At 41.6% G+C, this 12,574-nt stretch overlaps 1 protein-coding gene across 2 annotated transcripts; it reads left to right on the top strand.

Annotated features, from left to right (window-relative positions):
* Window positions 1-606: 606 nt before the first annotated feature.
* RPL21 (ribosomal protein L21) lies at window positions 607-8,592 on the top strand. 2 transcript variants are annotated; one of them, XM_018571334.1, is made up of 6 exons: window positions 607-672; window positions 3,353-3,445; window positions 4,679-4,740; window positions 6,145-6,257; window positions 8,133-8,283; window positions 8,472-8,592. In XM_018571334.1, the coding sequence occupies exons 2-6, from the start codon at window positions 3,379-3,381 to the stop codon at window positions 8,559-8,561; spliced, it is 483 nt and encodes a 160-aa protein (XP_018426836.1). In that variant the 5' UTR covers window positions 607-672; window positions 3,353-3,378; the 3' UTR covers window positions 8,562-8,592. The 2 variants fall into 2 exon arrangements, with proteins under 2 accessions (XP_018426836.1, XP_018426837.1); XM_018571335.1 differs by having other exon boundaries at window positions 614-672; window positions 3,356-3,445.
* The last annotated feature ends 3,982 nt before the right edge of the window (window positions 8,593-12,574 follow it).

Raw genomic sequence — 12,574 nt, 5'->3', positions numbered from 1 at the left:
GTTTACAGAAAGCAGTCATATTGTAACGTGTGTGGTGAGCTTTATGTTTTCTTTATACTGCCTGTGCAGAAATCAGAGGCTGCAACTACATTGCCATCACAATGGTACAATTAGTATTACGGCAGCCCGAAAAATAGGAAGGTTTATAGAGAGGAAAAGGGGGCAGCGATTCTGAAATATGGATCCGCGCTTCTCCATCAACACCGGTGACGTCACGGCAGAGATTCTACGTATTCTATGCATGGTCAATGACAGCCGCCCTCAGACTCCGAATAGCTGTCCTAATACATGCCTGATAAAAAAAAAGTCAATAACTCTGAATGATTGTCCTAATACATGCCTGATAAAAACTTACGGCACCCCTGTCGCTCCCTGTGTAAATGTGGACTCCAATGTGTGTAAAATAACAATTTACAGTTTATTATAATCCACGAGGGACAACATATAGACGAAAGCCAGGCTGCCCTCAGTAAAGTCTGAATAGCTGTCTTAATACATGCCTGAAGAAAAAAAAAGCCTGGTCCGGTAAAGACAAATCTTTATTTCTATAATGTCACCTTACTGTAAATAAAATCGTACACGATCAGGCACTACAGAGGGCAGCCGCAGAGAGCTCATGCGTGAGAGGCGGGGCCTGAGCTCTCTCTTTCCGCCGGACCCGCCATCTTGCAGGTAGCCGCATGAGAGTTGAGCTCCCGGTGTTTGAGGGGATTCGGTTGCGTTGTTTGGCGGGAGCTTCGTGAGAGGGGCCGCGGTATGATGGGGAAGAGCACTGCGGACGGCCAGGGAGCAGTGTGAATGTCACGGTGGCCGGGGAGGAGTTTTAATGGCCGCTTCTATAGTGTGGCCTGGTGTGAGCAGGCCTGGTAGTGGCTGTAGCCTAGCTTGTGATATCCATAACCGCACATTGGCCGGGGGATGATGTACACATGTTGATGTGAGAATCAGTATGTGTTCATGTTTGGTTCCTGGGCTGTGATTGAGGTGGGAGAAAGCGACGTGTATGTGTTCTCTATCCGATCTCATGTGGTCACTTGTAGGGTGATCACTTCTTATTATGGGCTCAGTACAGACCCTGCTAATGTCCGTAGGTTTCCTCTTCGGCCCTCACCGTAGCCACATGGGGGCGAGCTAAAGGACAGCCACATGTGCTTACATAATGTGAAGAGAAATCCAATATTTTTGAGGTGACAGAGTAAGAGGTGAGGAAAAATCCTCCAATGGGGACATAAATTCCTATTGGGGGTGTTCTGTCGAGATCTCCTGCACGGCCACCTAAGAACAGTATCGCATTCTCTAATTTGCGATAGTGCGTCTGCGCGGGTATCCGATGGCACAAGCAGCTATGCCAGTTGGAGAACTTGAGGATTGCGAAGGCGCAATTGGGCAAGTCAACAAGGCTTGGGAAAATGCCATGGCTGGCGCACTAGCGCCATCTCGTCGAAATCTGCAACGGATGTGACCTTATGAGTTGAAGATCCCAACAGAACAGGGGGCACACGCTTCTGTGACAATTCTTAGATGGGAATTTACTTTATAGAGATTTCTCTTGTTTTCCTGTTCCATATTGAGCAGTGTAAGTGAAGGGAAATCTCCCCAGTGAGATACAAGCAGCAGAAGTGATAAGGTTTTAACACTTTCCTGCTCCATTCAAAATGTTTTGGATATATATATATATATATCTATATATATATATTTTTTTTTGCATATATCACTTTGCATATATCTACTGCTCGCTAGCAGTAGATATATGCAAAAACCGCCTGAGGGTTTAATAACCCTTTTAACTCAATCTTTGTAACTTATTCCAAATGCTGATGAAATAATTTCCAATGGATGCTGCTCCTTCATGTTGAAAAGTTGTAGCTTTCTTTAGAATCCGCTGGAGCACTGGCCCTGATATCCTGTTCACCCCAGCAGCTTTGGTCACCCTCATGACTGCTGGTGTGCTTGTCCTCAAACATTGCCAATACGCTCGATGGAGCCATATCACTTTGTTTTTGTTTGTGGAATTTTATTCAAATGTCAAGTGACATTTCATTCAGTTTTATGGGCTTACCGAGGTGCAATGTGGTTGTACCGCATCTCAATGCAGTGCACTCCCCTCCCCAAGATAGCTGCACAGCTACTGGAGATTCTGCTGTCCCTTGCACTGGGCAGGACGTTGAGTGAGTTGGAGCCAACTTTTTGGAAACGTGACTAAGTGCTTGGGCAGAAATTTGAAGAAATACTTTCAGGACAATATATACTTGTTCTGGAGTCATTAATGAGAGTTTAATATTAAAGCGGACAAAGATTTGGGGTGATTATTGCAGAATGAGCATACAGTGTGGCCTGGTGGTAAGAAAAGTCAATAGAATTCTGGGGTGCATCCCTAGAGGCTTCACCAGCAGCAGGAAGGAGGTCCTGAGTCCCCTCTAAAGACTTAGTTGGACTTTTTTTTTTTAATGCTGTGTCCAGTTATTGATGAGAGAGAGAGAGAGCGCGCAAGTTCAGAGATGGGCAACAAAAAAGAAAGGTCTGAGGGATAAAACGTAGGAAAGACTGAAGGGGCTCGATATGTACCGTCTTCAGGACTTGACTAACCTTGGAAAGCGTTTTTACTGAGTAGTAGGTACTTGAAAGACTTTAAGCAGAGGCAGGGAGTCAGTCAACGTGAAGTGAATGTAAGCATGTTTGAGACCAACCTAGAGCTATACCCAACCCCAAAAAAGTAATTGCTTTGCACCTCTTGGTCTTTCTGCTGTCACTCTTCTGTTTCTGTGTACAAATTATTTTAATCATATGTTAGACAGAGCAAGTAAGAGAAGTTAATTGTTAGTGTTTACATACACTTTAATCATAGTGTTCCCCAATATCCTAGCAAACATACTGGACCTTCTTTTAATGTAGACATGGTGGCATTTTTTGTGCTGGTTACTGGGAGATCACTATCAGAGGGAGAATCTTCCCAATTGGGTCACAGACAAAAATAAAAGCCGCCTAGAGATTTAACTTCTCCCACTCAATCCAAACGTAACCATGGAGCGGTAAGTGGCCCGATTAGATGTCTCCAGAAACGGCCTATACTGACCTTTAGCATGCTGGCCTGCGCATTGATAACCTGTTTCAGGCCATATATGCTCCCCTCATCTGAACTTGACAGCTTTTGATTTTGGTTATAGGCATTGCAGAGGAGTGTCATGTCCCCTGTAGGCAGTGTACTGGGATTTTGAGAAGCCCCTGATGTTGGATTAGGGAAGTGTGAGGAAGTGAATATGATATTCTTGTGGTTGCTGTTCTTGCAGATTTGCTTTAAAAATCCTTTCAATGATTGCTGCTTTCTTTACTGTATTTTGTTTCTTTCCCACAGTAGGGGGCAACTGTTAAAACTGAAAAATGACGAACACAAGGGGCAAAAGGCGTGGAACCCGTTACATGTTCTCTAGACCCTTCCGCAAGCATGGTATGTAGAGCTGCTTCTTAAAGCTAAATGTTTTAGGCCCCGGTCACACCTATATAAGAAGCATATGCACCTATTCAGTGGCACCCCAAGAGTAAACAAACCTGCACCTCGGCACACCTCCATACGTGTGTAATAAGGAACATTTGTATTACCTTACAGCACACTGGAAAAAGGAGGATACCGTTATTTGTTTCACCCATAGACATGTTTCAGGCCCATTAAACAATTGGGCAACAGACTGAGCCATAGTGTGTACAAGCGCATATATAGATGTAATTGGCCCACTTTTTTTGTATTGAGACTGTTGACTTGTTTACATTTCTAGAATATTGTGGGTTTTCTACAACTCGCTGTTTGGACTTTACGGTTGTTAAGAAAGACTGTCTCAATATATGCCATAATGCATGTTTTTAACGCACATTACCGCACATGTTTTGGAGCATTTTTGATGTGCAATTCTACTGTGCGGCTTAATGACTTTTCACTCTGAGCTGCAACAAATAGAAGTGAGATCGCTATGTAGTGACAGTTGTGATTTTATCTTAAAATAGTGCTGTATGAAAATGGAAAGAGCCCCTATTTGTTTCCAGTGCAGAAAAGGAAAATCTAGTTGCTGCGGGTAAAGAGCAGCCTCACATTTGTCAGATTTCTACATATACTTCATGGCTTATCTTTGTACCTGTATAGTGAAACAAGTGCTGCCAGTAATACACAACTTTGTAATTAATCAATCCTAGCCATTTATATTAAAATTACACTTCTAACAATAAATAGTGTTAGAAAATGAATGACAGGGTGATGGGCTGAATTTATTTTCATTTTGCTATTGTGTGTGTGCCAAGATAAGGCCTGTATTTTGGCAGACTGCACATGGACTTTTTTCAGATTGTCCTTCCATCCATGTAACAGCATGAATAAATCTCCAGCTGTGCGTGTCTGCTGCTGTCAGAATACCCGAACAGTGCTTGCAGTTGATTTGGCTGCAAGCACTGTTAGGGTGACAATTTTCCAGCATGTCCCTTCAACACAATTTGATTTGTATATAGCCATCTTTTGATGTTTATTTAAAGAAGTGGGCATTCCAAAGATTCATTATTGTAGCCTGATAAACCTTCTGACACAATTCTTAGCATCTTGCTAGGTATGGTTTTCTGTGCACGTGTTAGACTGGCAGGTGGTAGTATTGAGAGTGAGCATAGTTCTCTAGTGTTAATTCCATCATTTTTCTTCTAGGTCCAGTGCCACTGTCAACCTATATGCGCATCTACAAGAAGGGTGATATTGTGGACATCAAGGTACGACTTGACTTTTTTGTTTCATCTGAATATATATGGAATCATACAGACAGGACCAAGACTCGAGGCCTTCCCCAAACTGCTTAACTTTACTAGTCCTTTTGACTTCGTAAGCTCACCCAGATCAATACTGTATTAGAATTTTGACAAACACCCTTAAAGTGACACCAAACACAGGAGATAAATGTTAAAATGCATTCAAGTACCTGAACTATTACCATAAATGTATCTTGTGTGTATCACTTGGCTGTAGATCCTCAAATCATCTCTGAATTGGTGCTGACACTGTCCTTCCTTCAGGGGGGTGACTACTTTTGTTCTCCATGGTCCCTGTGTGTGTTGTAAAGTAGTCACCGCTCCAAGCTCACTACTGTGATGGACTACACTCTCATGTTTACTAATTTGTGTCGAGAAAGTAGTCCTTCGCGGGGGTGAGCTTGGCGAGGTGGCTCAGAGGATGTACAGCCGAGTGATACACAAATAAGATACATTTTTGTTAAGGTACTTTTTAGGATTTAACTCTAGTTTACTGTCTCATTAATCTGGAACAATATGAATGACTAGTTTCTGGAGATCACAGGAACTTGATTTTATTTTTATATTGCATGGAACAGTTTCACCATGCAATGTGTTAACTGCCAAAGATGATGCCTCAAATTGGTGCTTATTTTTGCTCTAGATGGACAGTAAACCTTTTTCTGTTTAATATAATCGCCAATGTGTACTTTTCTCAAGTTGGATGATTTGGTTAGTATGGATTAGCTGAAGGAACTTTTCTCAAGATGGGTAAACTTCTTTTATGTATCTTAGTTATTGCATGTCCGTTTTCACTATTTTACACCATATTCTGACAACACTTCTATACTGGCTACTGCATAGTACATTGAAGATATTTCAGTTGTGCTTTTATTTAGGATGATCAACTTCTTGAGTCATTGAGTAAATTCAGGACCCAATGTTTGTGCTTTCTCCCTGATGGTAAGATTTCCTCACTGACTTCTGGGACTAAAGTTGATTATCCTCAAAAGAAGGTGGCGTCATTTTTAAGTGGCAGCAGTGGCGGGCTTGCATTGCTCTGTGATGATCCTTCTCCTGACTATTTACTTTCTTGGTAAATGTGAGATAAATATTTCACCGGTTCTGAGAGCAATTGTTTCATTCAAATTTGTAATTGTCTTTTTTCCGCTTTGAATAATTTTGTCATGTTATAAATGTGAGACTTGGTTCACATTTATAACACTGAAAGTTTCTGAAGCGCTTTTAATTTAAAAAAAAAAAAAATGAACTAGGAAAACTGAAATCCTGCTGCAACAGGCAATGCTGACTTTTTTTTTAAACTTTTCTAGAAATCTGTCTTGTGATGGGAATACTGAAGTAGGCTGATCCAGTTTTATTTTTTTGCAGGGTACAGGCACAGTGCAAAAAGGTATGCCCCACAAGTGCTACCATGGCAAGACTGGCAGGATCTACAATCTCACACAGCATGCTGTTGGTATAATTGTGAACAAACAAGTCAAGTGAGTAAGATTTGGTACTCTTGTCCCTGCAGAGCCCCTTCACTTTACCATTTAGACATGTGTTTTGTCTATTTTGGTCATTCAAAAGGGCTATATGAAACAACCTCTTAAAACCCAAGTCAATTATTCATGTTTGGCTTGTGTCCTGTCAGAGGAGACAAGAGCTGCATTTAGAATGCAACAATACCCATGATTTGATGTCTGCTGACTGCAGTTATCTAGATTGTCGGCGATTCCTTTAGTAAAGAAAATCATTCTGCTTATAACCCGACAATTTTTTCCGAATTCATCATTAAATAAGTTTATTTTGTCTTGGTTTTTTTTTTTTCTTAAATATATTGTGTATACCTTTATGGAACCTAGTTTGTTAAAGCACTCTGGGCATGTAAAAATAACACTTGCAGTGGGGCTACCCCTGGACTGCAAGGGTTAAGAGCTCATTTTAATATAAGGTATAAAATCACGTATACTCGCCTGATCCTCGTTCCCACAGCAGTGACCGCTCAGCCCTCTCCCCCTCGGCTCCCTTGGTGTACTCGCTTCCAATGAGTCAATGGACGTGATGATGTCATGGTCCTTTAGTCTGCCAGAGCCTGGGGGGAGAAGAGACTGCTGGGACCAAGCATGGGGTTAGTAGCTTTTTTTTTCTTCATTATTTTAGACCCTGGACCAAAATGAACACTTAACCCATGCAGTGCAGAGGTAGCTCCATGTCAAGGGTTCATTTTACGTTATATTTTTTCCTTTTTTTTAAATGCTAGGAACAGATTAACGAGTCAGTGACTCGGTATTGAAGTCACTGGATGAGCAGGACAACCAGGCAACTAGCACGTTCAGAAAGTTAGGAATGTCTGCCTGCATATGCCTCTGCACAGGTTTAGCTGCAATGTATAGCTTGGCAAGTAGTGGAGCAGAGGATTGCTTGCAATTGTACCCTGACTGAAGCAACCTCTGCCTGAAAAATGATGTGGCGGCATTATGGGACATGCCTGGGAAAGGGGCGCCAAGACCTTTAAACAGATTGCAATTAGAACTGTATGTTTAATGTACTCTTGGGATCCTTGTGAGCACAAAACGTCAAGGGTAGGAAGCAGTCTCTTGTTTAAACGAGTTGAGAAAATAATATTATTTTTTTTAAGAGAACCAGTCACAATTGGATATAAATAAGTCTGCATATTTTTACATTTATTTTGACATACAACATGACAGATTTTAGGAGAGTTCTCACCTATACCTTCAATGCCATTCATAGAATGACACATAATAGGCTCAATTCGCAAAGCGTTGGCAAAAAGGATAATGCTCATTTAGTCATGTGACTAATTTTCCATTCAACTCATTGGACTGGGCTGAAAATGAATATTTTTTTGGAAGTTTGGTATACTTATCCCAGTGTATTAGCTTTGCGAGTTGAGCATTTCGATTTTTCAGAGATGGTTCTTAGCAACACTTGAGTATCTTGTGGTAATCACATTTGCCCAGACTATGTTAAAATGTATTTTTAATGTTGGCAGAACCCTAAATTTAAGTTTTGCCAAGTTAACTTGTAAATGTGCAGAGCGGTGTAGTTTTGTGCAGATTGCCCACAGGGCTGCCTAATGCCTATAGATAATCCCTGTTTTGTGGAGCATTGCTTAAAGGCATAACCTATAGATGTTTCTAATTATTTTATCATGAATCTTTAAGACGTGGCACATTTTCTTTACCTGCTTGGCCACTGGTTAAGATTGTTTGTGATTGGTCTGGTTTGACTGAACCTGATCAAATGTAGGGATTATGCCCTTCTGGGTGTCCTAATATCTGGATTTGTTATTTTGTGGCCTAATCGTTTCAGTAAACCTACCAACTGTAACATAAATGTCTTTGTTTATTCAGAGGTAAGATTCTTGCCAAAAGAATCAATGTCCGTGTAGAGCATATCCGCCACTCTAAGAGCAGAGACAGTTTCCTGCAGCGTGTGAAGGAAAACGAGAAGAAGAAAATTGAAGCCAAGGAGAAGGGCACCTGGGTGGAGCTGAAACGTCAGGTGAGGAAGCTGTTCATCATTTTGTACTTTGTTGTGTAGAATGCTCAGTGATGATCTTTCTCCATACTATTTACTTTACAGTAAATATGAGTCTGTCATTTCACCGGTTCTGAGAGCACTTGTATATTCATTTCTTGCTATCTGCACTATAATACAAAATAGTAACATCTTGTGTTTTTTATTTACAGCCAGCCCAGCCAAGAGAAGCTCACTTTGTCCGAACATTTGGAAAAGAACCTGAGCTCCTCGAGCCAATTCCTTACGAGTTCATGGCATAAATTTCTGCTATTAAAAACCATTTTCTCAAGCAGGTGCTTGTGTTTTTATTGCTATTAACTAGACCTATAATTGTGCTGGTACATTGCAGAGATCTGTAGAGTCTCTTGACTGTCGGTGAGTCAAGTGGCTGCTCCTCTGAGCTGTGTGAGATTCAATTTGTGTTGCTAATCAGATCTCTGTACTTTTTTTTTATTACTGAACGCTGAAGTTTAGCACGTGCGGCGGCTTGTCATTGCTCTTATCTTCCTATTTTTAGAGGCTTGGTGCTAGTACAATGTGTCCCTAGCAACTCATTTTAGGAAATTAATTTTTTTTCTACCATTTTTGCAAATCAAACTGTAGTATTGGCACTAAAGCAGAAGTGTATCTTAAATGTTCCTGTTTGGAAGGAGGCTCCTTTTTTAGTAGTCACTAGAAAATGTAACCATAGTCTAGATTTCTTCTAACCTCCTGTTGTAATATTTTGAATTTCCATTACTTTCTCTGACACAGAGAGTAGAAATATGACATTGCCCCAATAGGGACACATGCAGCTATAAAACCCTGAGCATCTACACATGAATCCCTCTATCCTAGACCAAAAATAAGGTATTTGTCAGTAGGGAATAAGTCTCTGCCTATTAGGTTGGCTACATGCCTGTGTGTTGTGATAATGCATATTCCAGTTCCATATATTTTAATGGCACCTCCCTAATTCCCTTGCAGCACCCTGCAACACACTATCATGCGTTGTGGTGTGTCATGTAACAAAAAATGACTGCAGTACCCTGCCATGATATTTTTAATTTGCAAAAGGTGGAATGGAGTCACAGCTAATGTCTGAGGGTTCTCATTCATCCAGGTCGTGGTATATCTAAAAATAATCAAACCAACTGGACTAGCTTTATTTTTCTTGACAAATGCAGAGTCCTGTTGTATTGACTTATGTTTTACAGATATGTTGCTTTTCCCACACTATCCTTTGATATTACTGCAGTTCTCAACCATACCAGGTTTTCTGTTTTATAGAATGCCCTGCGTCATTGTACCAGTAGCGTGCTCTCCTGTTTATTGGGAACTATAAAACAAACCTATGAGGATGTATGGAGGCTGCCATTGCTGTTCTCCATTTCTCAAAATGCTGGTGACCATGCTGAGTCACTGATCTTGAAGAATTGGGACAGGTAAGAGCCCCTGCTCAACATGCTTCATATGCCAGTCGGTGACCCCAAGTATTTAAGTATTTAAATACTTGTCCCCTTTCTGGGGAAACCCCCCTAGTAATTCCTTCATGCACTAGATGTCCTCCGTCTCCTTGGCTGAATGATTCTGAAGCCATTCATTCTAATCCAGTCTGCTACAGTGAGTTTATGCATGCACACTGCAACATATGTGTACTTACATTATTGTAGCCAATTTAATTGAATGCTGCCTGATGAACCAACAGACCAAAAATCAGACATGCAACATATTCAGTAGCCCAATGCATGGCAGTGTTGCAGTGCACTCTGAAATAGGTGTGTTGTGACGCCGTTCACAGTTGCACCAACATGCTTTACTGTATATGCAGAAGTGAACACTTTACCAGTAATTGGGGCCCCCTACCAGTATAATTCAAACTGGAAGACTTGAGGATATCAGTGGGTACTAGGTATTAATGACCTGCTCTCTGCAAAGGTGTCATCACAGAATTCTGCATGATTGAGGGTCACCCACCCACTGCCAAAGAGAGCCCTGCACCTTTTATGTGACTACCTTTAAAGACATCTGAAAAAGAGAAGCATCTAAAAAGTAAAAAAAAATACCACTGGGGGGGCAAGTGTGGCACCAAGTTATCATTTTGGAATTAGTCTTGTGTGCAATGTTAAAACTTCTCTCTGGCCAATATTTTTTAGGTTTTAAAGTAGAGGGAGAGCTAAAACCTGTTGGGTCTGTTCTCCCATTATGGGGAGGATTTTCCCACACTTCAGTATGTGACTTCTGTGCAAAGAATCAGTGGTGTGGTTGTCACCAGGACAGATGGCAATAATAACATGGCCTGAAAGGAGTTGAGGTGAAGTTTCCTCAATAGGATGGCAGATGGGAATAAAAATGTGACTCGAACCCTTAGGCCCCTTTCACATGGGCAGCCTGCTCAGGTCCGCCTGTCAGTTTTTTTTCAAGTGGACCTGATCGGATGGCCAATGCTAGTCTATGGGCAGCCAGCTGTAAATAGGCAGGCGTCCGTTTACACGTGGTAACCCTCGCTTCCGGCCAGGTCTGGAGAAACAAATCGGGTCATCTGACATAAACAGACACGGGTGTTTACATCCGACTCCCCATAGGCTGACATTGGGTCCGGCAGTTTTTTTTTCTTTTCCCCCATCCCAAGATGGGGGAAAGAACAGGATAGATGCGTATGTCGCAGTTCCCTCCTGATCAGCCCGTGTGTAACAGGCGTCATGGAGTCCGGCTTTATAGCTCCATTCAACTTTTGTTTTAATGCCCTTCCCAAACCTATGCATTGTAATGTTATTTGGCATTATATTGTTTTCAATAGGTCTGGTTCACGTGTTGTCATGAAAAGATTTTCAGATATGTTTTTATTGCACAGAGGCCCATAGAACTCAAGAGCCGTGTATGAGAACACATGATGCTTATGGTTTTATGTGTTGCAAAAGCATATTTACTGCAACTTGTTTCAGTCTCTTCCCACCTCCCTACATGCTGAGTACATCATTCAAGAAAACACATAAAAAGGAATGCATAGGTGTAACGCCAGGATTAAAGAACAAGTGCAGCGTGAGAGAAACATGCACTCCCTGCAGCTTAGAGCCGACACTGCAGCTGACGCACGCTGTTTCCAAGACTTGAAGCTGATTGGTTGTGTAAGCGCTGACTATAAGTTACTGCCCCCTCTCTGGGGAATCATTTAATTAAACCAGATTCACCTGCAGTGAATTCTTGGGAAAACGTGGGAAAAATTCAGCAACAAAAATGGATTTGGTCAGCAAACATCTTTTTCCCCCCTTGACATTCTTTATAGTTCTTTCTGTGGTTTCTTACTCGCTCTGTTGCCACCAAGTGGTACAAATGTGCAAGGCATCAAATGAAGACTTCTACAAGTGAAGAATTGCTTACTGTGGCCAAAAGCAAAAAACAAACTAGTAGCTTCAGTATACAACAAAATCTGTTGGTTCATACCTTGTGTGTGCCTGCTTGGAGCCCACTTGACGTGTTTATGAAGATACAGACTTCCTTGGTATTCCAGCTGTTGTGGAACTACAAATCCCATGAGGCATTGCAAGACTTGAGCCACAGGCATGATGGGATTTGTAGTTGTACCACAGCTGGTGGGCTGAAGTTGCCTACCCCTGGCTAGAGAAAAGGGAGCCAAGCTGGCACATCCGATACATCTGCTCTTCCTGTGCCAGTCATTTGCCACTTCTCTTTACATATGTCAGGGGCCAAGGGGAGTGATTTGACACAGATATAGCCTTTGCTGTTGATTTGACAACGGTTTAAATGTACATAACACTAAGGCCTTGTAGACATGGGCTTCAAAGTAAAGAAGAGCAGTGGGCACAACAGCAAGTCAACAAACTTTGAGAAACTTTCTCAAAGTGAGTTAAATGTTAAAAATATAATCAAGTACCTTAACCCTTTAGTGATGGGAGACATACACTGTACGTCCTTGTCACTAAGTGCTCAAATGAGTGCAACGATTGTGAGCAGCTATTCAGGGCTGCTGATTGCTGGTGTTCTATCATTCCATCGGACCCGTGCCTTAGTTTCAGCCTGAAAATTATGCCCCGGAATGTGCGTTGTGCCATAATTTCAATGGCATCCCAAATGCACCTCCTGGCTGCAGTGTGGTCACCTGCACTGAAATGTGCGGTACTGCAATGCCATGCGTTCCAGTGTGGTGCATGTGCACAAAATGTGCATACTTTTTTATTCTGAAGTAAACTTTGTTTCTAACACCATTTATGTATTTTATTTTAAATAAAACATTTTTTTTTTTATCCGATTAATCAAAAATCGGCCAACTAAT

This window comes from Nanorana parkeri, unplaced genomic scaffold (genome assembly GCF_000935625.1).
Source record: "Nanorana parkeri isolate BGI_ZX_2015 unplaced genomic scaffold, ASM93562v1 scaffold1735, whole genome shotgun sequence".
NCBI lineage: Eukaryota > Metazoa > Chordata > Amphibia > Anura > Dicroglossidae > Nanorana > Nanorana parkeri.
The sequence above is the reverse complement of the archived record's forward strand: the minus strand, read 5'-3'. Positions and strand labels throughout refer to the sequence as shown.